Below are 24,349 nucleotides of genomic sequence, written 5' to 3'. Positions count from 1 at the left end.
AATAAAGGTAAACCGGCGTCTTTACTGGTGTACGTGAATCAACCCAACAATCAGGAATTCATGCGTCATATGTCAACATTTCAATAAATATGTTCGCCTTGTACTTCAAGAAGCCACACCCCTTGGATTAAAATTTTTTGTTTGTTTTTTTAGTTCTCAATCCTTTCGGAGCGTGACGCCAAAGTGAGACTCGTTGAACGCATATGGCTCGCAAGATATCTGGCATACAGATGGAGGACTTCGGATTTAGATATAAAACTTGAATAATGGCATCTCGTTTTTTTTTTTATTTCCTTGAAACTTTGCACATCCTGTGCGAAAATCGTCGATTGCGGGGGTTTTGCACAACGATTTTGCTTGCAATCGAAATGAAATTAATGTGTTCGTAGAAAAAGCCAAACAAACAGTCGACTTCTCTCCCACTGGTTTCCCTCTTTCATTTCCTATATAATATGCAACAAGTAGAATTCTCCTGCACGACACCTGTTGACGTCGGCTAGGCAAAGGTGATCAAATTCTGATTACTGTTGGCGAATGTAACTTTGGAACGTTTGCCAAAGTCTGTGCTATTTCTGTTCAACGAAAAAAGAATCATGAAAGATGAATTATCTCTTACTCTTTATTCTCCTGTTCTAACACTACCATTGGTTTTTCTTATTTATTCAAACGGATTTTTCAAAGTGACTATTTGTCAGAAACGTCGGATGTTTTCGGTATCCTCCATATCTTGAATGAAGTTAGGTTTGTTTACGAGAGAGTGGAGGATTTTGACATTACGTAGAATCGTCTCTACATACGTACAGTTCCAAAGGTTTTGGGGTTGGCAAAAGAGATAAGAGTCACGTGTTCAGTTTTTTGTTGTTGTTTGCTGATTTAGTTTTAATTGCGTTTATGTTCTACAAAGATTTGCATTCCCACAAAGCAACTGGTGAATGTATTAGCTTTAAGCCTTTTGAAACTTTTAATATTCCCATCCGCTGGATTGTCAGCTCTGTGTAACCATGGAAATATTCATTTTCTATATTATAGCACAATAAAAATGTCAATCAGCAGAAAAAGGAAGAAAAAAATTCTTTGAATTTGATTTCACTTGAAGTTTATTTCTTTTTTCTTTCATTGTTCGTATTGGAAGTGGCAGACAAACCTTTCTTATTTTTCTTGTTTTAATCTACTCATTTAGCTTATGTGGCAGACTATGCTTTTGTTACCTGAAGCTCAAATTTATGAAGACATAATCCTGAACATTTCTTGAGATAAGCACAAGAAAAGGACAACTCCGCCCAATTAGCTTTTTCGTAAAAGTTTAATTTATCGCCAATGTGGACCACACTAGGCTATATCGGTTTTTATGAATCATCAAAAGACGATCGACGGGTAGGAAGGAAATTCCCGCCATAAGCCTCATCATTTTAACCTCTTTAAAACTATTTAATTAAGCACATGATGACAATAAGGTAACGTATAAAATCCTTCCGGAAAGTTCATGCATGCCTAACGTTGGAGGTAAGCAACCTAGTCTTTTAAACATCTGGTTATCTGTGTGACTGATGAATAGAAGCTTGTAATTTAACCATTAGAATATATTAATACAAGTATGAACAAATAATCTGAATAGCTAACGTGAGTCAGGGCCAATGAGCCTGCTAATTTATGCCTGCTAATTTATATGAATTAAAATATTATGCATTTCGCCCGAAACGTCAATGACTGGGAGCAACTTGGCTACAGCCAACGTAATTTTACAGCTCTAAATATTGCCGTTAGTGCGAGGAACTGGCAACTCTCCGACGTGAAGTACAAGGTAGTGAACTTTAACGCCAAATCACACGGGACACGAGGCTAAATAAAATTCTAATTCTTTCCACGGGGCCTTATTGAGTTAAGGCCGTGGTGCACAAAGATTCGCAACCGTCGCCTATTCCATTTCAGTTATAAAGAATGCACTACTTTAGTGGAAAACCTCCAAGTAAAAAGATTTAAAAGTTATAGTTTAAACCATTTTCATTTTTTACGGAAAGGTAAACAAAATCTGAAGCCGGATTTCAATGAAGAAACTATTTAAATTGCACATGTTTCGTAAATGCAGTACATTCACATTTGAGATATACCCTAAGCCAATAGTGACATTGAACCTCCAGGTTGTGTGTGGGAGGTAACTCACCTGTTTCCGCGTCATCAACCGGCTAAACTATAAGGATTTCTACATTCAAAGTCGAGGTCAGTGCATAGAATAGTATATTTCGGTGAAACACGGTAGACTGGAATCAACGTCGCACAGCCTCCTCCTTCTTGCAAGTAAATAGTTTATTCTCATTCTAACCTTGGATAGGTGATTGGTTATAAAATATGTGGACGTCTGATTTTGGTCGGACTGTCGTTATGTCTGCCCTTGTTGGGATGCGTAATTAAGAATTGAACCTTTTAATTTTACTAAATAAATCCTCCCACTGTGTAGACTATGCGCTTGGCTTAGTCTTTCTCACGTTCATTACTTTTGATTGTTTAGCCGCTAAGCCTCATGCTTGCCGTGCACGCGTCACATCAGTGACAGTAAAACTTGATAGCAACTTCGTTGAACTTATTATCCGTTCAATGACAGCAGAAGCCCGTTGACTCGATAAGGCGACAATTATTGTTCCGTGTGGGAAGATTTGACTATGGGAAATCGTATAAAATAACGTAATATTTAAAAATCTAGGCCGCCACGTATGATTCGGATATTTGAAAAAAAAAGAAAAGAAAAACTGTATCCTTTACTCTTTTTTTCATGCTCCCCGTGCATCATTTGCATGTTTCATTGAAAGATCCTAGGATTATTTGCAATTCTTTGGTTCTCCTCCCACAGGTTATCTAGTAACAGTTTACTTGTAGACTCCGGATGTTCCGAAGACCGACGTATGATGAGAGACTGGGCGTCGACTCCACCTCGACGCTACGAGGAACTGATGTGGAGAGAGCCAGGTGGACTACTTCTACCTGCTCTTCCATGTCTTCCACCCACATAGTCAACGTCATGTTTACGGATGGACCGTACTGAGCAGGAGCAAACGGTAGGATTGCTCAGCTGTAATTCTCCAGGCCCCTGTATATAAAGGAGGGATTTTTCTCTGTTTCATCAGTCTGAATCTTCCTCTTTACCTTTTCCTGCCTTTTGTCTCCAAGACAGATCCCGAATTCAATTTTGAATCCAAATTCTAAACAGTGGCAGAAAAAATGTTCTTCAAAACAATAATTTACTTCACGTTTTGTAAGTCTTATTTTTCTCTATTCATTTTAATTAAATCGGAATCGAAAGGAAAATGTTCAACTTACTATTTTCAATGGTCCCAAATAGACTGTATTTGTTTCTCATCGCGGACAAGTGTCTCAGCGGCAACGGTAAGCCCACCGCGTTCTTGGAGACAGCAGCAAACCGTTGAGACATTGCTGCGATTTCCATTCATTAACTTCTTGGCCAATCCGTGTGGATTCATGGCAGCCTCGTCTACCATGAACCCAACACAGCCAAGTTGGCCCGGAATAGCAACGGAACGACCGGTCAATCAGTTTGACTCCAATGTCCAACAAGCCACGCCAGCACCATTGAGGACTCTTGACACTAACGCTACACTGGAACAACAGACCCTGGGATTCCTCGGACCGCTCCGGGACCGCTACGCTAACCGGAACTATACCAGCGAGGAGAGATCCGCTCTCACCCAAGAGTTTAAACTCGTCGTCTTGGAAGCTATGCATTTGGCCCGCCACATTTATCCACCAACGGTTAGTCAAATTAAACTTGATTTCATCCAATTGTTTCCTACAAATTATTATTTTACCTGAAGGGTTTGCACCAATGCGATGGCATCCAGCTGCAATCGCTGCCTAATGACGATCAACTAGTTTCACCCACGGTAAGAATTTTTTGGCTTAACCTTTTTCATTGAAAGGTGAATGTTAAGTTCCTATTTTCGGTCAAATAGGGAGAAATTCAATTGGAAGAGGTCTACCGTGGCATGATGATAACAGCAGCGCATTTGCATTTGATGATTCGTGACGCTTATGATTCTGCCCGATTTTGCCCCTCCGAAAATCACGCCCAGCATCAAAACATCCGACAGTGAGTTTTACCTTCATTTTCCCCAAATGTTTTCACAAACGATATACTAATTAACTTTTCTATTTTTAGATTAACGGGAAAAGTTGAGACTTCGATGTGCCTGATTCTGCACTCGGCTATTGGAGCCGAGGACTACGATAACCTTAACTTCTTCCGAGTGGCGAGAGAAGTTCTCAAGTCCAACGTGCACCGCTACTACGACTGCTCAGCCAGGTAAAACTTTCTACAACGATCATACAATAGTAGTAATGACGAAATTTCAACTAAAAAAATGGCTTTCTTTTCTTCCTTTAGAGAGATTCGGGGATGCCTTGTAGTCCGCTTCGCAGATCGAATCTTTGGCGGAATCCAACGAGCGCTTTTCTACACGGAAGCACCACAAACGTCTACCGCTCCATACGTTGCGGAACAGAGTTCTTAAAAGAAGCAAACGACAACCAAAACAACCAAAAATCTTTCCTTTTTCCGTTCTTTTTCTATTACTTTCTCCAATTTCAGGGTATAATCCAAGATGATCTCTCGTTCGGAACAAAGACACGCTTATTCTTACTTGATCTAACGATATCATTCCCTTGTAAAAAATTATGGAGTATAAAAATTTACCAATTGCTATTTATGACATATGATAGTATATTATATAGTATATGATACTAAATAGATGTGATTATAAGAGGGCTCAATACAATATGTATGTGTATGCACCGATACTCAAAAGTCTCATTTAATTCATTTCCTGGATGTTATTCTTTTCCGTAAATTGATATATACAAATAGTAAACATGTGCTATTCGTCCCGAAATCTAGGTCATTCGAACTGTTGCCAATGCTCCATTCACTCGTCCTTGTTTTTTTTTTTTTGTTTTTTTGGGGATTTGTTTTTTTTGCTTTGATTTTGAACATCCGACATTTATAGCTTCTAGTTCACTGTAATTAAAAGAAAACCTAAACGTACTGGGAAAACCTAAACGTACTGGGTACCCACAAAAGGTTTAAGGTGTACGGAAAAATGGTTCGACTACGATATCCCGTTTCCTGCTTTGGTTTCATCTGAGCTCTTCTTCAGGAAGCGTATGGCTAAATGCAGTCGAGCACAGGCATATGATATTGCTCACTTGTACATCCATTCGATTATTTAGCCTCGACTGGAGCAGGTTTTTTCTGTGAGATTACTGTTTGCAACACACAAAACTATTTCTGTTTCATATTGATTATTAAAAACAAAAAGGAACAACCAGACAAAGAGGAAAAAAAGGGGGGATTTTGGTAGAAAGTAGAAAATGATTCAGTGAATATCAAATCAATCGGCAACGTTCGGTCTCTTCCGAATAATGGATACGGCGGATAGAACCGACTAACCTAGTATCTTTAAGCAGGATGGCTAGAATGCCTTTTTGTTTTTTATCTTAAATGTCACTAGACCAACGCACGTAGCAACTCATACGTATAGCAACTATATGCTGCGCATTGGCCACATCCAAGAATATAAATGTGTTGATTTGATTTTCATGTGGCAAAGCGATTAGATTCAAATTAATCCGACGTAATTGTAGAGGAATTTGACCCGTTCGAGGTGACAGTGGAACTCCCGAGACTCATTACGATTGGATTTTGTCTAAAGGTGGTAGACGTGACAGAAAATTCCCCATCATCCCACGCGTCTACAGCGTTCAATGGTTGAAGCGTGAATAAAACATACGTGCATTGCGTTCAAGCGAAGGAGCAAAATGAATGAACTTGGGACGATTTCCACCCACATATTGGTGTACAAAACCAGGAGTGCAAATGTGTCTTGTGCTCACATGTGCATCGATTAAGAAAATGGAATAGTATCATGCTCGGAGCTGCGTGGATGCTTTTCCATATGGCTGCAGGAATTTTAAATCAATCAATATTAGATCAGAGACATCGTAGACTTTTTTGGTCGTCTGCTGTTGCTTCAGGTCTGCAGCATGATTATAAAATTATTATTAGGAATGACGCGGGTGGATTTCACTTAGTCTACGCCAGAGACAGTGAACACCATTCATTCTAGTTTTTTTACCTGGGCACACGAGGTACGAACAAATTTTTCAATGAGTCACAATCACGTACTGTCTTAGATTAAATCCAAAACAGTTAACCCTTGTGAATTTGGCAAAGGTATTCGCTCATAATTCCGGATGATAAATGATGCGGTCTAAAGATATTTCATAAATTCCATTTCGGCAGGCAGACAATAGGCTACATGTTACATAAGTCGCCAGACCAGCCCGTGCAACACCTGCAATTCACATCCAGTATCCAGGCTTTTTTTTTAATAATTACCACCTGCATTCACCTGGGCGTCCACCGTAACCTCGTCTTAAAAATGTTCATTGAAAGCATCTAAGCAGCATACTGAAACATACAATATTCGCAATGCACTTTTGGCTGCTTCGCAATGTAAATAATTCAACTTGTGTTTGCTCTCTTGACACTTGCCCTAGATTTGTTGAAGCTTTTTTTAGTGTAAATATAAAAATGTGTATGTGCTGATAATTTTATGAGATTCGTTCACATTCTGCTCAAAATTAAATCGTCCTTCGATGTTTGAACAACACGATTTTCTGTTTATATTACGTGTTTGTTTTGTTCAAATTTTGCGTAGGTAATGGATTAGAGATTGAAAGCACTGTTGTCTGATGGTGTACACAATGCTCGATTACAAGAAGTTATTATTTATTCAACTAGGGCTGTGGCCCGGGACGTTTTTAGCGGTTTTTTTTTTATGGGTTTTTTTAGACGGGTTTTTCTTTTCCGCGGGTCGTAGCGGGTTGGGCCAACTGAGTGACCGGGTTTGGCCCGGGCCAACCCATGGGTCAAAAAATTTTTACGGTTCGGGTAACGGCCCGGGTTTTTTAACGGGTCAATCATACTTTTTTTAAACTCTTACTATGTTTAAATTGTTTATCAATAATTGGCAAAATTGTCTAACGTTTACAAATTTAATTTGTATTCTTTGTTTTAAATGAACCCCCAAAAAAACATTCATACATGAGAATTGATGTAAACATACATCAATGAAACGAAAAGAAACTTGGAACTTTGGAAGTAAGTGTTGGAAGTAAACATCCGAATTAACTGTAGTTATCGAACAGCAAATACAAAAACAAAATTTTTAAAAATCATCATCTTCTTCTTCTTCTTCGCTTTCCAAAAGTAAGGTGTCAAAGTTTTCTTCCAAGAAATCGTAGACATCCTTTACCCCCACTAATCCTGCTTTGTACCATGAACGTAGACAGATTAGGGAGTGTCAAGGTTGATAGGTAAACTTCTCTTTTTCCCAGCAGAATTGCTCGAGTTAGACGAACTTTGACTTTTACGTGATAACTCTTCGCCATTAGAAGTAGATTTACGTTTAGACATATTGCCTTCACGTAATCACGTATTCTGACTTCTGAAGCTCTACAAGTAGCGTCTACTTAAAACGTGGTGACTGAACATCGAATGTCAGCAATTCTGCGGCTATCCTATCCTCCAGATCTTTCTGGCACTTTCTAGCTGTTAGATTCTTTATTTGACTACTAGATGGCGCCACATCTCGGGTTGGCCCGCGGACCCGTTGGTTAGACCCATCGCCCGCCCCGTTAAAAAAAAATGCCTCGGTGGGTCGAGTCGGGTTGGGTTTTTTTTCGTTCAGCCCGGGCGGTGGCCCGGGTTTTCATCGCCCGGGCCACAGCCCTAAGTATATTAGATAATGGTTGAGTAATGTAAAAGCCAAACGATCAAATGTCGTGACACTAGTTTATTGAACGGGTTTCGATTTTCGGAATGAGGACAAGAAATCGAGAAGCTTCCGATTAGCAACCTGTTGGTTTTTCATTGAATGGTCGGTACCTTGAGAACAAAAGAGCCCAGTCCATCCTGGTTTGCATTGGCACTCGAAGCTTTTGTTGCACGTTCCGTGAACGCATCCGGGCAACAAAGCGCAATCGCGGCAAAGTTCACCAGAAAATCCTACTCATTGAATCAATATAAACATTTTGTCCTTCTTGGATATTAGTTGGTAAAGAAAAAAGACTGGAGTTCTACCTAACTTGCAGCGACATTCTCCTGGTGCCTTGCAGTGTCCATTCAGAGGATCACAGCCTTTTGCAAGAAGGACATCAACAATTCTCGTATTACATTATTGTACAGGCCGTGAATGTTTTAAGTAGTCTAACCTTTTTTACAAATGGGGACATTGCACAAATCTCCAATCCACCCTTCAAAACATTGAAGTTGGCCGTCGGGCGTACACGCGAAATGCAACACTTGCTTACCTTCCTTTGCATCGCATGCCTATCTTGATAACATTTTGGATTTGAAAATCATACGAAAACTACTATCTACTTGATCTAAATACCTGGCGCTGCCAAGACGAAGTTGGAATCGGCATCGGTTTCCGTAATCTGGCTCCTTCCGCAGTTGTGGGCAGTTCAAGAACCAGCACAAAAACGATCCAACGTAGTAAATTGTATGGTTCCATGTATGCCACGTACTCAAAGTTAATGTAATTAGGCCTGGTTTGTTTATTGGTCAAGTGGTTTGGGGGCTACTGAATAAGTGTGACTCGTCTTCTTAGCTGTAGCGATAAATAATATGCTCACAACACAGACCACTAGCAATGACAGCTCGCCAGCGTATGAAATGACCCGAAGAATAACAGGGTAACTAAACGAGGTTGAAGACATGCCTTCAAGGCTTCCGCATCCCCTTCCCCATTTTTCTGGTACAGGTAGGTAGTACCTTCATCCGTTCGATTGGAATCTTTTTCTTAGTTTCGTTTATTTTGAATATATTGACAGTTAACTGAACCAAACAATTTCTTACTTTTGTTTTTGGCCTACGTGGGACGTTACAAATCAATATAAACGGGTTTGGGAGATGGATGAAAATTTATGAAACAAAAAAAAAAAAAAGAGGACGAAATGTTTTATGGATGAGCACGAGTTTAATCTTGCTTTAGCCGACGAATTTGAGGATGAAGAGTAACCATTTAATTATTCGAAGGAACGAAGCGCCATACAAAAGCGTCTGATTCAGGCTGTAAACAACGTCGATCAGAATTCCGACTACGTCTGCTGCATCTCTCGGGAAGTTACAATTCAAATTCTGATCGGTTGACATCTTGATATTAATCTATTTTTTATAGTGGGCAAATCCGTTTTGTAACTGGGCCAATCATACATATAAAATTACTTGAACAGGATTTAAAAAAGTACCTCGTCATGTTTATCAACTTGGAATAATTCCTTCGGATTGAGCTCCTCGGATGTTGGAAAACTATCTGATGCACGCTAGTTTTTTTTAATGATTGTTATGTAAAATATCAACAAATACATAAACAAATTATTTGACTTACCGGTATCCAACAAACGACGGCCAGAAACGGCAGCATTAAACGGTAGAACTTAAACATTAAGAAGCATAATTTCCTGAAAAGAGTATTCAACACCTAACACCATTCCAAACGCTATCAACCACCTGAGTGAAATGCAGACCTTTTTACACATCCACAACGTCAGTGTCTATAGAATCAAAAATGTCTTACGCGTACTTGGATTCCAACAAGAAATAAAACAAATATCCGCCAAATACCGTTACAAGCAGAGATTTTCCTCCAATTATTTGTTAGGGCGGCGGTGCGGTTTGATATCCCACCACCGGTAATGCGCTTGACTTATCCGCATAATTATTTTAACTTTCATTTTTTCGAGGGGTACAAAGACAACTATAGAAAGGATATGGGTTTTCCCGTGATCGCCTTTATGGTAAAAAATAGACAACTTCTATAGTACCAGGTGAATAACCTGTACAACCAGATTTAACCTTATTAAGCCCAACCGTGGGGGAGGACGTACAAATTGTCGTGCTGTTAACAAAGGACTCGTATCAGACGGTAATATCATATATGATTAATTATTTATTAGGAAAACTGGAAATCTACATGAACATATGAAAAACAGACTTATCCAGCCTTTTTGGCCATTGCCAATGCATTTTCATTAGATATGACTTGAAATTCTTGGAAGCGTTGAGATATCCGCTGGTTTGCTTTGAGGAATTTCTCTGCACAATTGACTGCACAGTTGTTCTAGTATGAAAAATATAAATATATAGTCATCAATAAAAAAAATTATTTGTTTACTTCTTGATCTCTGACGGTCCTGGATGTGAAGTCCCAAACACAGTCTACAAAGCACAGCTCAGAAAGTTTGTTGTACGAGAATAGGAAATCCCGGAACTGTTTGAAAAGTTAAATAAATTTGTAAGAACCAGAAAAATCAACATCTTGGGGAAAACAAATACAAGATCTAAAAACTAGTGTATGACGGCCACAGGAACAGAATGAGAACCCTGGCAATTCTGGGAAGAAATTGAAATAAACGACATTATTTAGATGGCAACGGAAGGATAGCTGTCGTGGAGCAATGAGACAGCACTTAATCTTAAGAATCAAATAAAAATTTGTGCTAACAATAAATATTAATAAAATTACCGATTTAATTTGTTCTGCTTCAATTTTAGCCGCATCGACGATTTCGGAAGTCATTGTTTAAAATGAGAATTCGTGTTGGTTGGCCCCAAAAAATAAAAAACCCCCCTCAATTTTTTTTTTTTTTTTTTTTATAATTTTATATATTCACAAAAAAATTTTTTTTATAATATTTATTTTTTTTTTATTTTTTAAAAAATTTTTTTTTTTTTTTTTTTTTTTTTTTTTTTTTTTTTTTTTTTTTTTTTTTTTTTTTTTTTTTTTTTTTTTTTTTTTTTTTTTTTTTTTTTTTTTAAATTTTAAAAAAATTTTTTTTAAAAAATTTTTTTTTTTTTTTATATTTTTTTTTTTTTTTTTTTTTTTTTTTTTCCCCCCCTTTTTTTTTTTTTTTTTTGGTTGGGTTTGTTGGTTTTTTTTTTTTTTTTAAAAAAAAAATTTGGTTTTCGTAGTCACAAATGTTTCAGAAGCAGACAACTTTTCCTCGTGTTTTATTTTCTCTGCATTCGATTTTCACCACTATAACATGCTGCCACCTGACGTTGGACTAAAGAAAAATGTTGTTGCAACTGCATCCGAAAATGTTTACCTCAGTTTTGAACAGTCGATGCGTGTGTGAACACCCAACGGGCGCCGAGTTGGCTGTGAAAGTTTCCCATTTTATCGGCCATTAAATAGAGTCTTTCGTGTTGTGTGTTTCGCGGGTGAATTTCTTTGGTTAATTCGTTGCGTTTGAGTGAGTCAGAGAAGCCGGCAGCGTGAGGTAAGGTCATTTCGATCGTTTTCACGTTAGATAAATTCGAACAAACAAAAAAAGAAGCCTGGAAGGGTTTCTTTACCTTTTCATAAGTCGTTGCCAGACCTCCCATCATTCAAACAATTTTATTTCCTCGTGAGGTAGTCGAATGAGAGTTGCATGCTAATCAGCAATGTCATAAAATTGCAGCCAAGGCTTTTTTTGTCATTGTTGTCGTCGTCGTTTTTCCAAGAAAATAGGATGGGTGAAGAGACTTCACACTTAGTTTTTTTTTTCCCTTTTATTTTTTGTCTGTGATTGGAATATGAAAGTACTTTTTTTGTCGTTTTCAGGGAAAATTTTCGAAATTTGGAGTGGAAAGCATCTCCTCGTGACGTCCAGAATTCGCTCAAGATTCCCGCCCCATACAAACGCAGGTAAGACTATTTACGAAAAGACTCGGAATCAGGGCATCTTAGAATCCTCTTCGCGTGTTGTGTCACACGGAGCGTATCGTGACGTCATGGGACAAGCTGAGAATTTCAATCAAGGTCTGGTTGTGGATTTTGATCTGTTTTTATTTTGTTTCTTTGTCGAATCGAGGACAATCTTCAACAATGATTCCAACAGAGAAGGGCGTGACTGTAATTTTGATACAGGTTTTCTGTTTTGTTACAAGAGAACATGGTGTGTCCAACATAATATTGTTTTCTCCAAATGTGATAAAATTAAAATTTGCCATAAAGTCAGAAATCGTGACGACTTCCTGGTGTGTCCGACGCGATTCTCTAGTTTTTTCCCTTTCAAATAGGCAGCCACAAGATGGCGTCACGGTTCCTTTCACCGTAGCCTTGAGAACGTTTCCCCACAACAACAATAACAAATGGGCTTCTTTCTCTTCTTTCTTTACTGGCCCAATGCCGCGAGGCTCTCGATTGTGAGGCTTTTTTTTTTCCTCGATTGTGTGTGACTGGAAGAAATTCACGCTCGAAGGGAAGTTGTTTCATTTTTATCGGTTTATTCTTTTTTCCTCTTCTTGCGGTAAGCCCGTTGTGGCCGTTTCTTTTCTTTCCCGCTAGGCGGATGTGACGTAATGGCCCGAAGCAGCACCGAGTGCCAACAACAGTTGGTCCTGTGTCCTCTTTGTTATTATTTGTGTAGCAGACAAACCAAAAATAAATTCCGCCGTCTTATTATTATTTTTTTTTAAAGCGGAACCTTCCCCGGACTCGAAACGGTCTTCCAATTAACGGTTGAACGACCTCTTTTGACCTCTTTTGACTGTTGACCCTGTTTGTGAAAGAGTTTAATCCATCAAATCCACAATATCGAAATTTCAAGGTCAAGGTTAAAAAAGTGTCCCAAAATCGCACGACATGGCGTTGATACTGAGGCTCGTGTAAAAGTTTGCTTAAATAATATCCTAAGAAATTGAAGGATATAAAAGAACCGGATTAGAGACCATGGTGTGCCCTATATGGCCGTCGTTGCGAACGAAAAAGGTAGAGGGAAAAAAGCTGTTGATGGCAAAAGAATTTAAATATCTAAAGAGAGAAAGATGGCCATATAAGGCGCCATCAAGGTCTGTGGCTGTGGGCTAAAAAGTTGGGGAACTGGTTTTTCTCGTCTTTTTTTTTGATGGATCATGGTTTTTTTCTTGTTTAGAAAGAGAAATTCTAGTTAAAGTATATGAACAGATCTTGATGTGAAGACTTGAAGCTGCTTAACTGGTCACGTTTTCCCTATCCTAATTTATTTACATTCAAAGCCATATGGTAATCAATGGCCTCTCACGATTCAACCCTGCACGCACGCCATTTCTTTATTCATTTCGTGACCGTGCCATTTTTTTTTTTCGGTTCTACACACTTTTGGCTTTCGTCCCAAAAAAGGGATTAGATCATATTTTTATACGAGCTTAAATGCGGAGTGAAAGTTTCCTTTCCTCTTGGATATCGATTTCATGTTTTGGTTCGTTGAACCGCTTCGTTTTTTTTCCACACACCAATCAAAATCGATCGTGCCCGTTCAAAGTCGAAGCTGCGTCATTATCGATTCGTTGTTGCCATCGATTGCCGACGAAAACTTCCGGCACATGCGCAGTTTGACACATGAAAATATCACTATTGATTTCTTCTTCTGTTTCATTGTTGAAATATGTAGTCGAGCGAATCGCGTGAAACCGGTATCCGTGAGAGAGTTGCACACAACAAAAAGAAAAATCATGCGACGCGTTACTGCGTCAGCAGACGACGGATGTGTGGCTGGCACGACGCCTCAAGGTGGTCTGTGACGTCACGACAGTGGCCCCAACTGGCTGGGGCTTCCATGACCTGCGCCCATTCGTCCCCTAAGGGGTTGTAAACAGATAAAGAAAAAACCACAATTTTTTTTTAAAAAAAGGCTTTAGCGAAAAAAGGGAAGAACTATAAAGGCAAATATGCTGACGTCACGTGTCCGTGACCAATCACCGTCGAGAATGAGCCCTCCCCCTATCTAATCAGACCCTCTTTGTGTTCTTCCATTCCATGTCCCTTTACCAGCTATTTCTTTAGCCACCTCCATTCCGACGACCGAGAGACGCCCTGTGGAAAGAAATTGTTTCAAAGTTAAACTTTACACTGATCGATAAAATGCAAGCCACGTGATGACGTCTGCTGGCTGCCCGTATCTTGTTTCCCTTTCACGCTGATAGGATGCGTGTTTTTGTGTAAAAAATGGCCACGTTTCCTGCATTCATTCTCGCTCGTGATAAAAAGGGCGGCGATCTGCGCGCCGTCGTCTGAATAATAAACAAAAGAACTCATTTTTGCTTTTAAGGAAAAAAAGGAAAAATTGAGGCCAAGTTGCGTCACAGTCCACAGTCCATTCTGCCAAGTATTTGTGTCGATACATTTTCGCTGAAACCTGTTTTTATTTTTGGTCCTTATCGGCTAATAATTCGGCGACACACTTGAAAAATTTTCGATGTTCCGATCCGTTGGACATTTTCACGTTTCGTCGATTTCCAAGGCCTTTCTAGTTTATTGCTTTAAAACAATTTTTCTTTCTTCCGCCAAAAAGGTTTTGTTTATTCTATTTTTAGTTTAGACCCTGGAATGTTTCACCCCCTCCCTCCCTCTCAACAACTTTTCCTTAGTTGACCTGTATTAAAAAGATGGCCCTCGAGGCATAAAGTACGGTTGTTTTTAAAGGAAAGAAAAAAAAAATTGGAAATTGTACCCAACAGTCGGGGCCATTTTTCTTTCTGCCTAAATTTTTCATATCGACTTGCACACTCACACACACAAATAGACATCCATCTTTCTTCTCTGTGTGTGTGGGGAGAATGCAAGGCCACGGCCAAAAGAAATAACTGGGCGTGCGTGCGTGTGTGTACGGAATGAGTCCACATACACACAGTTTCTGCTGCAAATAGCTCAACGGGAGAAAACGTGCCTCAACCTATTCCCACCCTTCCCACTCGCCCTTTTCTCTTTGGAAGCGGGCCACCAAAAGTCGTCTGTGACGTCACAACATGGCCGCCTCAGCATCGATTTACCGCTTCTCGTGTCTACTGCTTTTTGGGAAGGAACACACTTATTTTTCTTTAAAAGGAGGAGAACGGGGGGGGGGTAGAAAGAATGGGAAGTGGTGGAATGTATGATGAAAAGAGGAGAAGAAGGAGAGAACTAGGGCTGGCCAACGTATACACAAGGACATGTACATAGTATGGGCGGGGCGGAGCCAAAAAAAAAAACCATGGCGGCCATCCTTTTTAACTGTGTGTGTGTGTGTGTGGAGGGGTGGGGGAGACTGTCGAGAAAGAACTCGTTTTCAGACTTGTTCATTTTCTGACCGTGCAACTCAACGTCTTGAACAAACCCAACATATATTAACGACATTTTCTCGAAAACTAGTTTGGTTTTTGTGTGTGTGATTTTTAAAACGAAGGAGCAAAACAAGCTTGTCAAGAATCATTCCACTCTCTAAATACAGCGTCTTGTCTTTGATGGTGAGATTGGCTGCCGTCAGTGGCGCCACGTTCGTTGAAGCCCTCAAGGCGCGTAGTGAAGTGCGCGCGTGTGCGAGTCTCTCGCTGAGCGCCTCTGTGTGTGTGTGTATGTGTGTTTAGAAAGGCCAGTTTTTTCTGTGTTAGTAGTCGATTGATCGTCACGCTCGACGCTCGTCTTTTGGTCGTTCTGCAGTTTTCAGCGACGTATTAACCATTTATTGAAAAAAACCCCTTTTTTTTTGTTAAACAAATTGAAGTGAATGTGCCGCCATTTTCCCGCGATCTCATCGATTTCTGTTGGACAACGTGTGTGGCGTGAACTGTGCATTCTAGTGTGTGTATGTGCGTGTTGGCAAGGAATTCTTATTGACGGCCATGTTTTTGATGACCGCCCCTGTTTAAGTCATCCCAAACTTCCACCAAATTGTTCAAGTTTAAGTTAAAACCAAAAAAAACTGATCGCCTGAAGGTGGATCTTCGTTGCAGCGCGGGTGCGTTGCCGCCAATGCTTTCGTTGGCCAGCAGTGCGGCCAACATGTCGGCGGCTGGAGGTGGTTCAGCAACGGGCGGAGGCGGTGCTGGACTAGTGGGTAGCAACAAGCGGCAACATTGTTACCTCTGCGATCTACCCCGGACGCCATGGGCCATGCTGCAAGATTTTAGCGAACCCGTTTGTCGTGGATGCGTGAATTACGAAGGACCAGATAGGATCGAATTGGTTATTGAATCTGCTCGACAAATGAAACGTGGTCCTTACCCAGGTGGAGAATCGATACCTTCAACTGCCCCTACGTCGTCACAAAGGCCACAAGGACCGGCTGAACAACGAATCACGACAACACCAGGCCCAGGCAAATCTAATCATCCCGCCGAAAGGCTTCAAAATCGTCCACCGGATTTAACAAATGGCAACGCTTCCGATGGATTAACTTTACCATCTCACGCTCACGGCGGTCATCATGGAGGCCATCCTGGTGTTCCATCCATGTCTCAACGGTCGTCTCATGGACCTGGTCCAGTTGGACCTCCAAGCGGCTACCTGCATATTAACGAAGGACGGCCTCGACACTTGCCATCTGATTATCCGCCTCGATTGCAACAACAGAATACTATTATGGGGCGAATGGAGTCCCTGGACCACTCAGATCCACGTTCGTCAGTCCGTGGCGGTCCCTCTGCTGGTCACCACATGCAAATCAATTCGCATGGTCGTTCAGCTGGACCGAAAAGAGAACGAGACGATGATGACAACACTCCATCGCAAGCCACTTCGTACCTGTCGAACAATGGCATGATGGTCCAGTTGCAACACGCTGATGGATCGAAACGATCAGCCCTGGACACGATATCCGAATATCGGCCACAGCTCACGCGTGGAGATTCCTTACCAGCCGGGTTGGCCGTTCAATTTGATCCGCGTGATGGCGGACGATTGAATCACAAAGAACGACCTATTCGGGTCGCTTCTTTCGACGCCACATCTTCAAATAAAGGTATGTGTAATTATATTATCCTTTCCCCTCATGGGTCACACAAGGCCGTGTTTTCACCGTCTAGTCCGCGAATTCCCCCCCTTTATAGCCGGACAGACCACAGACAACCTGAATAGGGAGTAAAAGAAATCATTTTATTTATTTTTTTATTTTTGTCCTTCTTTCTGAATGGTGATAACAAAAACGTCATTTTTGGGGATTTTGACCTCAGGGGTTTCATCGATGTGTAACTTGGACGAGTACCAAGTTACCTAAAAGCGGACTCTCGAGGTAGGAGGAGAGAGTTTTTGATGTCGAGGTTTCTATTTTTAAGAGTCTCAGCTAAACGTGTGCGGACATTTATAAACAGAGTGAAAGGGGACGACGCAGGGCATTGGAAATAGCCGCAGACTCTTCCGCCAGATGCCACAACACGTTTGGCTCATTAAAACAAAAACTGCCTTTTGTTTTTTTGTTGTATTCAAACATGATTTGTATGTATTGCAACGCAGGGAAAAACCGCGTGACTGAAAGGGAAATGGGCGTGAAAATGTGTATGCTGGAACGGGATCGGTTCCGTGCGCGCATAGTAACGAAAAAAAAAAAAAAAGAGGAGCAGTAGAGTTGCGGGTCTGTGAGCCTTTATAGCCGATTCAATGCCACATAGTAAAAAATGACGTCATATATACGAAAGCGTTCCCGTCCACCATCATGTGCCAGCGGGGTAATAGCCTCGAGCCTTCTGTTTTTTTTTTCTTTTCTTTTTGGATAAAATTAGGCAGCGGGATTTTGTCGCCAGTTGTCGCACATGTGCCACTGCGTGACTCAGACAGACACATACGTACTACGTCAGTACATTGACCCTCTGAGAATTTGTGTTTGTTATATGGCCGTACGACGTAGGATGAGAAAATTGTAGTTAAGTTGGCAAAATAGTTTATAAATTGATTCGAGTTTTGGAAAGTCTTCAAACTATTACAAAACTACGCATGGCCAGCAAGAGACGCTCCGGGGTAGACAAGTTGAACCGGTTTAGTTTTTTTTTTTTTTTTTAGTTGTCTAGAAATAAATGTAGTGTACTATTTGAGAAAAGAAAAAATAAAGGACATGGGCGTTAGAAAGGGAAACAAAAACAAATCAGAAAATTATTTTCCTTCTGGGATAAACCTGATAACTCCACCTGGCTTTCTCAACACAAAGCCGGTTTTCCGAGTGTGTTTTTCCACGAACGAGACCAAATCCAAGCAAACCAGTTTTTTCCCCGTCCATTATAGATTAAAAAAAAAAAAAAATCTTTTTTTGAATTAAACGTTCAAATATTTTGTATTGATTTTGCCAGTATTTCCCGGAATTCCGTCTGCAGCCGGAGGAGGTGGCGGTGGAAATCGCGGTGGAGTTACGGCGTCTCCGTTAACTAGAAACAGTCCACCGGGTGGACCTCATCAACTACCACCTGGCCATCCGCTGATGGTGCCACCACACTCATCCGCTGGCCCACTACCACCTAGCAACAACCACGGGCCGTCCCAGCAACAGACATCGCAGCAACAGCAACATCCGCATCACCCAGCAACGTCCATCAACGGTGGCCCACCTTCATCGACTCCACCGTACGCTAGTGGCCCACCTGGGTCTCATTCTCATCCGCCTTCTACAACCGCCAGTGGATCAGGCGGAGGAAATGCGGCTCCTCCTGCCAATCCGGGCAAAGCGCCATCGCCAATGCAATCGCTCATTTCCGTAGCTGATACAATCCTTCCCGTCTCGAATTCACCGCGCGGGAGTCCGCCAACCGGATTGCCGCCCGGAGCGGCCCAACTTTCACGTACGCCATCAAGGGGATCCCAGCATTCTCCCAGTTCGTCAGGTAAATTTTCAATCTTTTTCAACATTAAAAAGAAAAAGAAAAAAAGAAAAAACACTTTTGTAGTTGTAATCAGTTGAACTGTGACTGAGAGGACAAAGGTGACAAGCTGTTGATATCTAACATGTGTAATACTTGGATTAAATAGGATCGGCCACAAGTCGGCGATCATCTGGCAACGGTGCGGCGACGGTAAGCAACGGTCGCCATGGTTCGACGTCCGAGGTCAATGCGACAAGCACCAGTCCATCCGATCCGGGATCTCACTACGCTGGATCAGACAGTGGCGTAAGCAGCGGCGGCGGAAGCAACAATAGTAGCAACGCAACAACAGCCGCCATTCCGCCGAATGTTGCAGCCGCTGCGGCTGCCGCGGCGGCAGCGACGCTCAAATGCACCATTTGTCAGGAGCGATTAGAGGACACGCACTTTGTCCAATGCCCTTCGATCTCGCATCACAAGTTTTGCTTTCCATGTTCCCGCGATAGCATCAAACAGCAAGGTGCCGGATCAGAGGTGAGATTCTTTGTTTGTTTTATAGTTAAAATGCTATCTGAAACTTAATATAATTTTTTTTTCTTATCTTTTTTAGGTTTACTGCCCCAGCGGAGAGAAATGTCCACTAGCCGGGTCCAATGTTCCTTGGGCCTTTATGCAGGGCGAAATTGCTACAATCCTCGGAGAGGAGATGAACAGCAAACCGCTTACGAAAGAGCGGGAAACTTGAAAAAAAGAATTTAATCGTTTTTTTTTTTTTTTTTCGAGAGAGAGGGATAGAAAAATCCCTCCCTATAAACACACATACACACAATTTATATGTTGAGCTCTCTTTTTCTGGTTCCTCCGTATTCCTTTTTTGAGATCGGAGTTTGTTTTCTATTTCGATCTTTTTGTGGCCCAGAATATTTGCGGTCTTTTTCTTTTCTCGACTCCCGCGTGGATCATGCCGGGCGTGTTTCTCCACACAGACACACACACAAAGAAAAACATACGAGGAGAGATTCCTCGATATTGTTGAAATAACTTTTTTTTTGTCCACTCTTTGAATAATCAGTGCAACGGTCATTATTAGACAGACACGAAACGCTCAACTATTTTGCTCCCATTTTTTAAAATCATTTTTGTTTGGTTTTGATACCTTACTGGATGATTCCTTTTTTTGTTGTCTTTTTTTTTTGTCTTATTCGTGTGTAGATAATCGTCATACGCACACACACGCAAAGATGGCTGTGTATGGCATTTTTCTTTAATTCCGTGTCTGGATATTTGGAGAGAGAAAAAAGTTTGAAAAACAAAACAAAAAAACAAAGGAGGAAAAAAAAAAATATTATGCGCCAAAAGACGCAATGTCTCTTTTTTTTCAGTTTTTATTTTTTCATATAACCCAAGTTGTCCCCTTTTTTTGCGGGCCACATTTTTTCGTGTTGAATTATTTTTCTCTTGTTTGATTGTTTCTTCTTTATGTTGACTTGATGGTTCCACAGTTTCTCCCAATTTTTTGTCAGGTCGTGAAAAAAAAAAATTGCGATTGTTTTAACTACTATTACTACCACTGCTACTATTACTAATACTATTACTACTAGTACTATTACTCGCGTAACAAAATACCAGATATACCAGAAATTACAAAAAAGAAAAACATACCAATTCGTCACCGTATTTAATTTTTTTTTTTACCATTTCTCCTTAGGGTGTTGCTGACGGGGAGGGGGGGGGAGATTGAAAGTTCAATTAAGTCTAAGAAGACGTGACTAGGACATCACGAACTCCCCTATCCAAAGAAAAAAAAATTTTCTTCTTTTTCCTCATAGAGAGTCACGTTCGATGCCCAGGCCAGCCGTGAAAACGTTGTTATATTCTAGTCGCACGGCATATAGCCGTTGCAGTAGCGGTTGAGGAAAGAGCGCGTGTCATTCCTAGACGTGTCGGGCATGATGATCATCTATACTGTACACTCTCTTGTGGGTATAATTGGAAGACGGAGAAGACAAGAAAAAAGCCCCTCAACAACCCCCGAAAGACGCGATTGGGTAAAAGCAACACGTAGACTCGAAAAAAAGGCGGGTCACGTAATAAAAAAAAAGATCCAGGAAAAAAAAAAAAAAATCCTTTTTTTGTTTGGTTTTTCTATCGTGGCCGTGGATGAAATTGGCTGGTAGAGAGCGTCGTCATCGATTCCTCACTGGCGATCGATACGGTGACGTGCGCATGGGTCCTATCATCCATTTATAAGCACCGCCGTTTCGTTTCATTGATTTTTTTTTCTCCTGGTGTGTGTGGGAAGAGGGGGGGGGATGGACTCTGCAGTCTTGTATTATTTGCTGGATTCGACTTTTGGCAATTGATTATTCATTGGCTACTGGATGCGGAAGCGTCTGATGACACGATCAAATTTTCACGCTCGCCGCCCGTAAATGATCAGAACATGGAATTGGAAAATACGCGTTTGTGATGAGAGATGACCGAGTTTATTGATCGTGGTATTATCGTATTTCCCAAGCAAAAAGAGCTTAAGTATTGATCATCAAAACAATTTGATACATCTCTTATAATCTGATGACGTCAACCTTTGTCCTTTTCTCGATACTTCCTGTTCGACTGATGGAAACTCTTTTCACGAAATTCCAGGTCAAGGACGCTTATGTATATTTAAGTATTGGTAATCAATGTTTTGTTTTTGGCATTTAGATTTCAAATTTGCATTTTCGTATTTTTTATTTTTGACTTTGTGTTTTTATTTTGTTTAATCTTATCTACTTGACTTTGCTCGTCCACACCGGACATCAAAGTTTTACACGTTGCTTATCTGATGATGAAACTTTGGTGAAAGATAAGGGCTAGATATGTCGCATGTTTGACAAACCAATTTTTTTTGTGTGTGTTTTTCCTTACGTAAACTTTGAAAAGTTGCGTGATAAACTTCTCAAAGTTGTTGTTGATGATCGCGTGATTGAAGGACTCACACGCCAAATTTCAAAACCATTTCACGTATTTTTCTTTATTTTTTTTTATATATTTTTACAAAGACATGAATCGCCGCCAGGATAGTCGAATGATAATCGAAATGAAAGAGCAACTCAGACGATTGCAGGAACGTCGCCAGGAATTAGAATCTCGACAAGCGGACGAAGAAGAAGTTTTCGGCCAATCGATGGTTCCTCACCTCTCCAGAGTAATGAGGTATTTAATGTCGGCCATTCAGGACATTTGGTTTCTCATTTCGAACAATATACGAATTGATTAACTTCTCTGATGACAAGTACAATTTGCCGTTCACATGATCCTTTGCCAAAGACCGTTTTTAATTATTCAAAACGATGCCAAATATCTTGACCTGGATGTATCGAATGAATTTTGCAGAGATCGTCAATGGGCTCAGGTTCGATGCATGATCCAGCGCAATATGGACTCGATCGATCGAGATATTAAAGTTAGTTTTTTGCATGATACAAATTGATTAACTATACACAACAAAGTAAAATATAAAAAAAAATTCAAAAATGTTTTCATAAAGGAAACTATAGGAAGATTGGGGACGGCTATGTTGGAGCCTAGCGATCCTGGACAACCTCCACGTCGCGCACATTTTCCCGATTTAATACCGCAGACTAAATCTTGGGCAAAGCCAAAAGAAGAGCCCCTTCATTCGAGTCTTCCGCCACCAGACGATCCATCGCGACGCGATTTGCTGGAAGCAGTTAAAAAGACTCTAGAAAGGCGGAAGAAACTGTCTGATGAGGAGGAAAAAACTGATCAATCTCCTCGCGTCGGATTCTATCAAGTCCGCCATGAAAGTGTTACCAACCAGGAAGACAAGTTGAGCCGGTTAAGCGTTCAGAAGCTTCCGTCCGTCACTATTGCCACGCAAAAGCCAGATCTTCCTGTAAATCACGTCATCAGCGTCCAGAGCCCATCGATCGTTCCACCTTCTGTTGAACTGCTGGCTGATGGGCAACCTAACAAGGTCGTGGACAACCAACAGCCAACCTTGGAACCGGATGATGTGGCTCGCATCTTTTCCGACCTCCTGGCCACTCAACTTGATCTGGCTGTCGATTCGATTGGACAACTAACGTCTCCCAGGTCAATGCCAAATAAAATCGAGCCATGTTGTACGTATATATCTTGTTTGTTGTATGCAAACTTTTGCCATCGCCCCGGGTGATGAATAACAGATTCGTTGACGTGGATATAGACTTTTCTGTATAGATAGAAACCGTATCGTATGTAGTTCTTGTGTCTGCGTGTGTTCTGCTCTTCAAAGTTTCAACGAGCTAATGTGTTTCTATGGTTTATGCATAGCGTGACAACGACGACAACGAGTTCCGGCTTACGATCGATAACTGCACGCAGACGAATATCCGCAACTTCAAGGTTGTTAGAGAATACGCAAATAAAAAAGGAGGAAAAAAAGAAGAGATAGCCAAATTTAATTATTAACTTTTTCATTTCTCCTCATACTTGGCGTAATCAGGATTCTTCAACCGTAATGGAACGATGGCATCAAACAGATCGAGCAGTTGGTCCGGATCTTCCAATTTCACCGGAATCGGATCCAGAAGAGATAATACAAGTTTCTACTGAAGAAGACGAAGACATAAAACAAGAAGAAGTTGAAGAGCCGTTGACTCCTCCGAGAGCAAGTTGCTTCAATATTGTTCCAGTCCCGACTCCAGCACTGGATTTGAATCTCTGGAGAAAACGCTTCCCTCCTACACCGCCTTCTTCCTGTCTCGAATCCTTAATCAGACAAGTCGAAGCTGCCGCTCACGAAACGTCGGTCAGCACGATGGCGGGCTCGTCTTCTTCAGACGCAACTGGAATATCATCCAGCTTCACTACCAACGCATCTTCTTCTAGTGTATTTATTTATTGATCTAATAGGAGTATAGTGCATGCCGCAATCCCCATCTAAAAACTTTTGTTCTCCGCCTTTCTTTTGTATTCGGCTACTTTTATCAAATGATTTATTGCTGCTGTTTAAATTCGATTGACAGGGCACCGTGAGTCGGCTGTCAGAAGGCGAAGCGCCAAACCGTGTCGCAAGTCCTGGACAAATCATCGTTCAAAAAACAGGCGCCGAGTCTAGAAATATCGTAAATAATTGATGATCTGTTAAGCGTAGAGAATTTGATAATGGAATTTTTACTTTTTCACTGCATAGATAAACCGATCTGCTGAAGAGACGCTTAGTGAAGGGCAAATCCCCCTGGATATTTTACCCAACTTTCGTAAGCAAAACTTTGCTTTTTCCTATTTTAAAATTTCATATGACTTTGCCTTGCATGGAGACCTTAACTTTTGTATGACAATTTCCTTCTTTAAAAAAAAAAAAAAAAAAAAAAAAGAGTTCATGTCGTCGTTGATAGATGGCAGCTCTTATGGTGAGATCCTTATACCACCACAACAACAGACATCAAGATCCGACTCGACGGCCAGTTTCCAGTCAGCTACCGGAAGTATTGGAGAAATTCGACATTCCAGCGCTACGGATGAACTAGACTCGGAATAACTTGTCGTACATACACAAAGATTTGATTGTTTACAGTCTTTTCTCGAAGATTCTGTCCATTTTACAGGTTGAACAAATACACAAATAGTTTTTGAACTGATAAAATGTCTTGAAGAGATCACAGCATATTCAGTGATAAAGCAGAGAACTTAAAAATATAGACGACCGGCAGTTGTTTG

At 40.8% G+C, this 24,349-nt stretch overlaps 5 protein-coding genes across 5 annotated transcripts; 3 read left to right on the top strand and 2 right to left on the bottom strand.

Moving 5' to 3' along the window:
• The first annotated feature begins 3,129 nt into the window (after window positions 1–3,129).
• On the top strand, window positions 3,130–4,766 carry LOC116916505. Its single transcript, XM_032921755.2, has 6 exons — window positions 3,130–3,247; window positions 3,335–3,762; window positions 3,825–3,893; window positions 3,963–4,099; window positions 4,169–4,312; window positions 4,394–4,766. The coding sequence occupies exons 1-6, from the start codon at window positions 3,214–3,216 to the stop codon at window positions 4,518–4,520; spliced, it is 939 nt and encodes a 312-aa protein (XP_032777646.1). The 5' UTR covers window positions 3,130–3,213; the 3' UTR covers window positions 4,521–4,766.
• Window positions 4,767–7,847: 3,081 nt separating this feature from the next.
• LOC116916072 (delta-like protein C) lies at window positions 7,848–8,741 on the bottom strand. The gene is made up of 4 exons (XM_032921257.2): window positions 8,463–8,741; window positions 8,281–8,398; window positions 8,150–8,206; window positions 7,848–8,074 (listed from the first exon to the last, which is right to left on the bottom strand). The coding sequence occupies exons 1-4, from the start codon at window positions 8,583–8,585 to the stop codon at window positions 7,863–7,865; spliced, it is 510 nt and encodes a 169-aa protein (XP_032777148.1). The 5' UTR covers window positions 8,586–8,741; the 3' UTR covers window positions 7,848–7,862.
• A 1,263-nt stretch (window positions 8,742–10,004) lies between these two features.
• On the bottom strand, window positions 10,005–11,188 carry LOC116916073 (mitochondrial import inner membrane translocase subunit Tim9). Its single transcript, XM_032921259.2, has 4 exons — window positions 11,047–11,188; window positions 10,599–10,682; window positions 10,248–10,343; window positions 10,005–10,193 (listed from the first exon to the last, which is right to left on the bottom strand). Exons 2-4 carry the CDS (start codon window positions 10,650–10,652, stop codon window positions 10,068–10,070), a joined length of 276 nt encoding a protein of 91 aa, XP_032777150.1. The 5' UTR covers window positions 10,653–10,682; window positions 11,047–11,188; the 3' UTR covers window positions 10,005–10,067.
• A 27-nt stretch (window positions 11,189–11,215) lies between these two features.
• LOC116916068 (interferon regulatory factor 2-binding protein 2-B) lies at window positions 11,216–20,301 on the top strand. The gene is made up of 6 exons (XM_045169711.1): window positions 11,216–11,355; window positions 11,682–11,765; window positions 15,792–16,815; window positions 18,134–18,661; window positions 18,807–19,174; window positions 19,251–20,301. The coding sequence occupies exons 3-6, from the start codon at window positions 15,828–15,830 to the stop codon at window positions 19,383–19,385; spliced, it is 2,019 nt and encodes a 672-aa protein (XP_045025646.1). The 5' UTR covers window positions 11,216–11,355; window positions 11,682–11,765; window positions 15,792–15,827; the 3' UTR covers window positions 19,386–20,301.
• A 565-nt stretch (window positions 20,302–20,866) lies between these two features.
• LOC116916069 lies at window positions 20,867–24,275 on the top strand. The gene is made up of 9 exons (XM_032921253.2): window positions 20,867–21,317; window positions 21,685–21,838; window positions 22,019–22,088; window positions 22,173–22,770; window positions 22,961–23,032; window positions 23,133–23,519; window positions 23,656–23,754; window positions 23,823–23,889; window positions 24,007–24,275. Exons 1-5 carry the CDS (start codon window positions 21,215–21,217, stop codon window positions 22,963–22,965), a joined length of 930 nt encoding a protein of 309 aa, XP_032777144.2. The 5' UTR covers window positions 20,867–21,214; the 3' UTR covers window positions 22,966–23,032; window positions 23,133–23,519; window positions 23,656–23,754; window positions 23,823–23,889; window positions 24,007–24,275.
• The last annotated feature ends 74 nt before the right edge of the window (window positions 24,276–24,349 follow it).

Source organism: Daphnia magna, linkage group LG2, assembly GCF_020631705.1.
Source record: "Daphnia magna isolate NIES linkage group LG2, ASM2063170v1.1, whole genome shotgun sequence".
Taxonomy (NCBI): Eukaryota; Metazoa; Arthropoda; class Branchiopoda; order Diplostraca; family Daphniidae; genus Daphnia; species Daphnia magna.
Note: the sequence above shows the minus strand (reverse complement) of the source record. Positions and strands in the feature narration are given on the sequence as shown.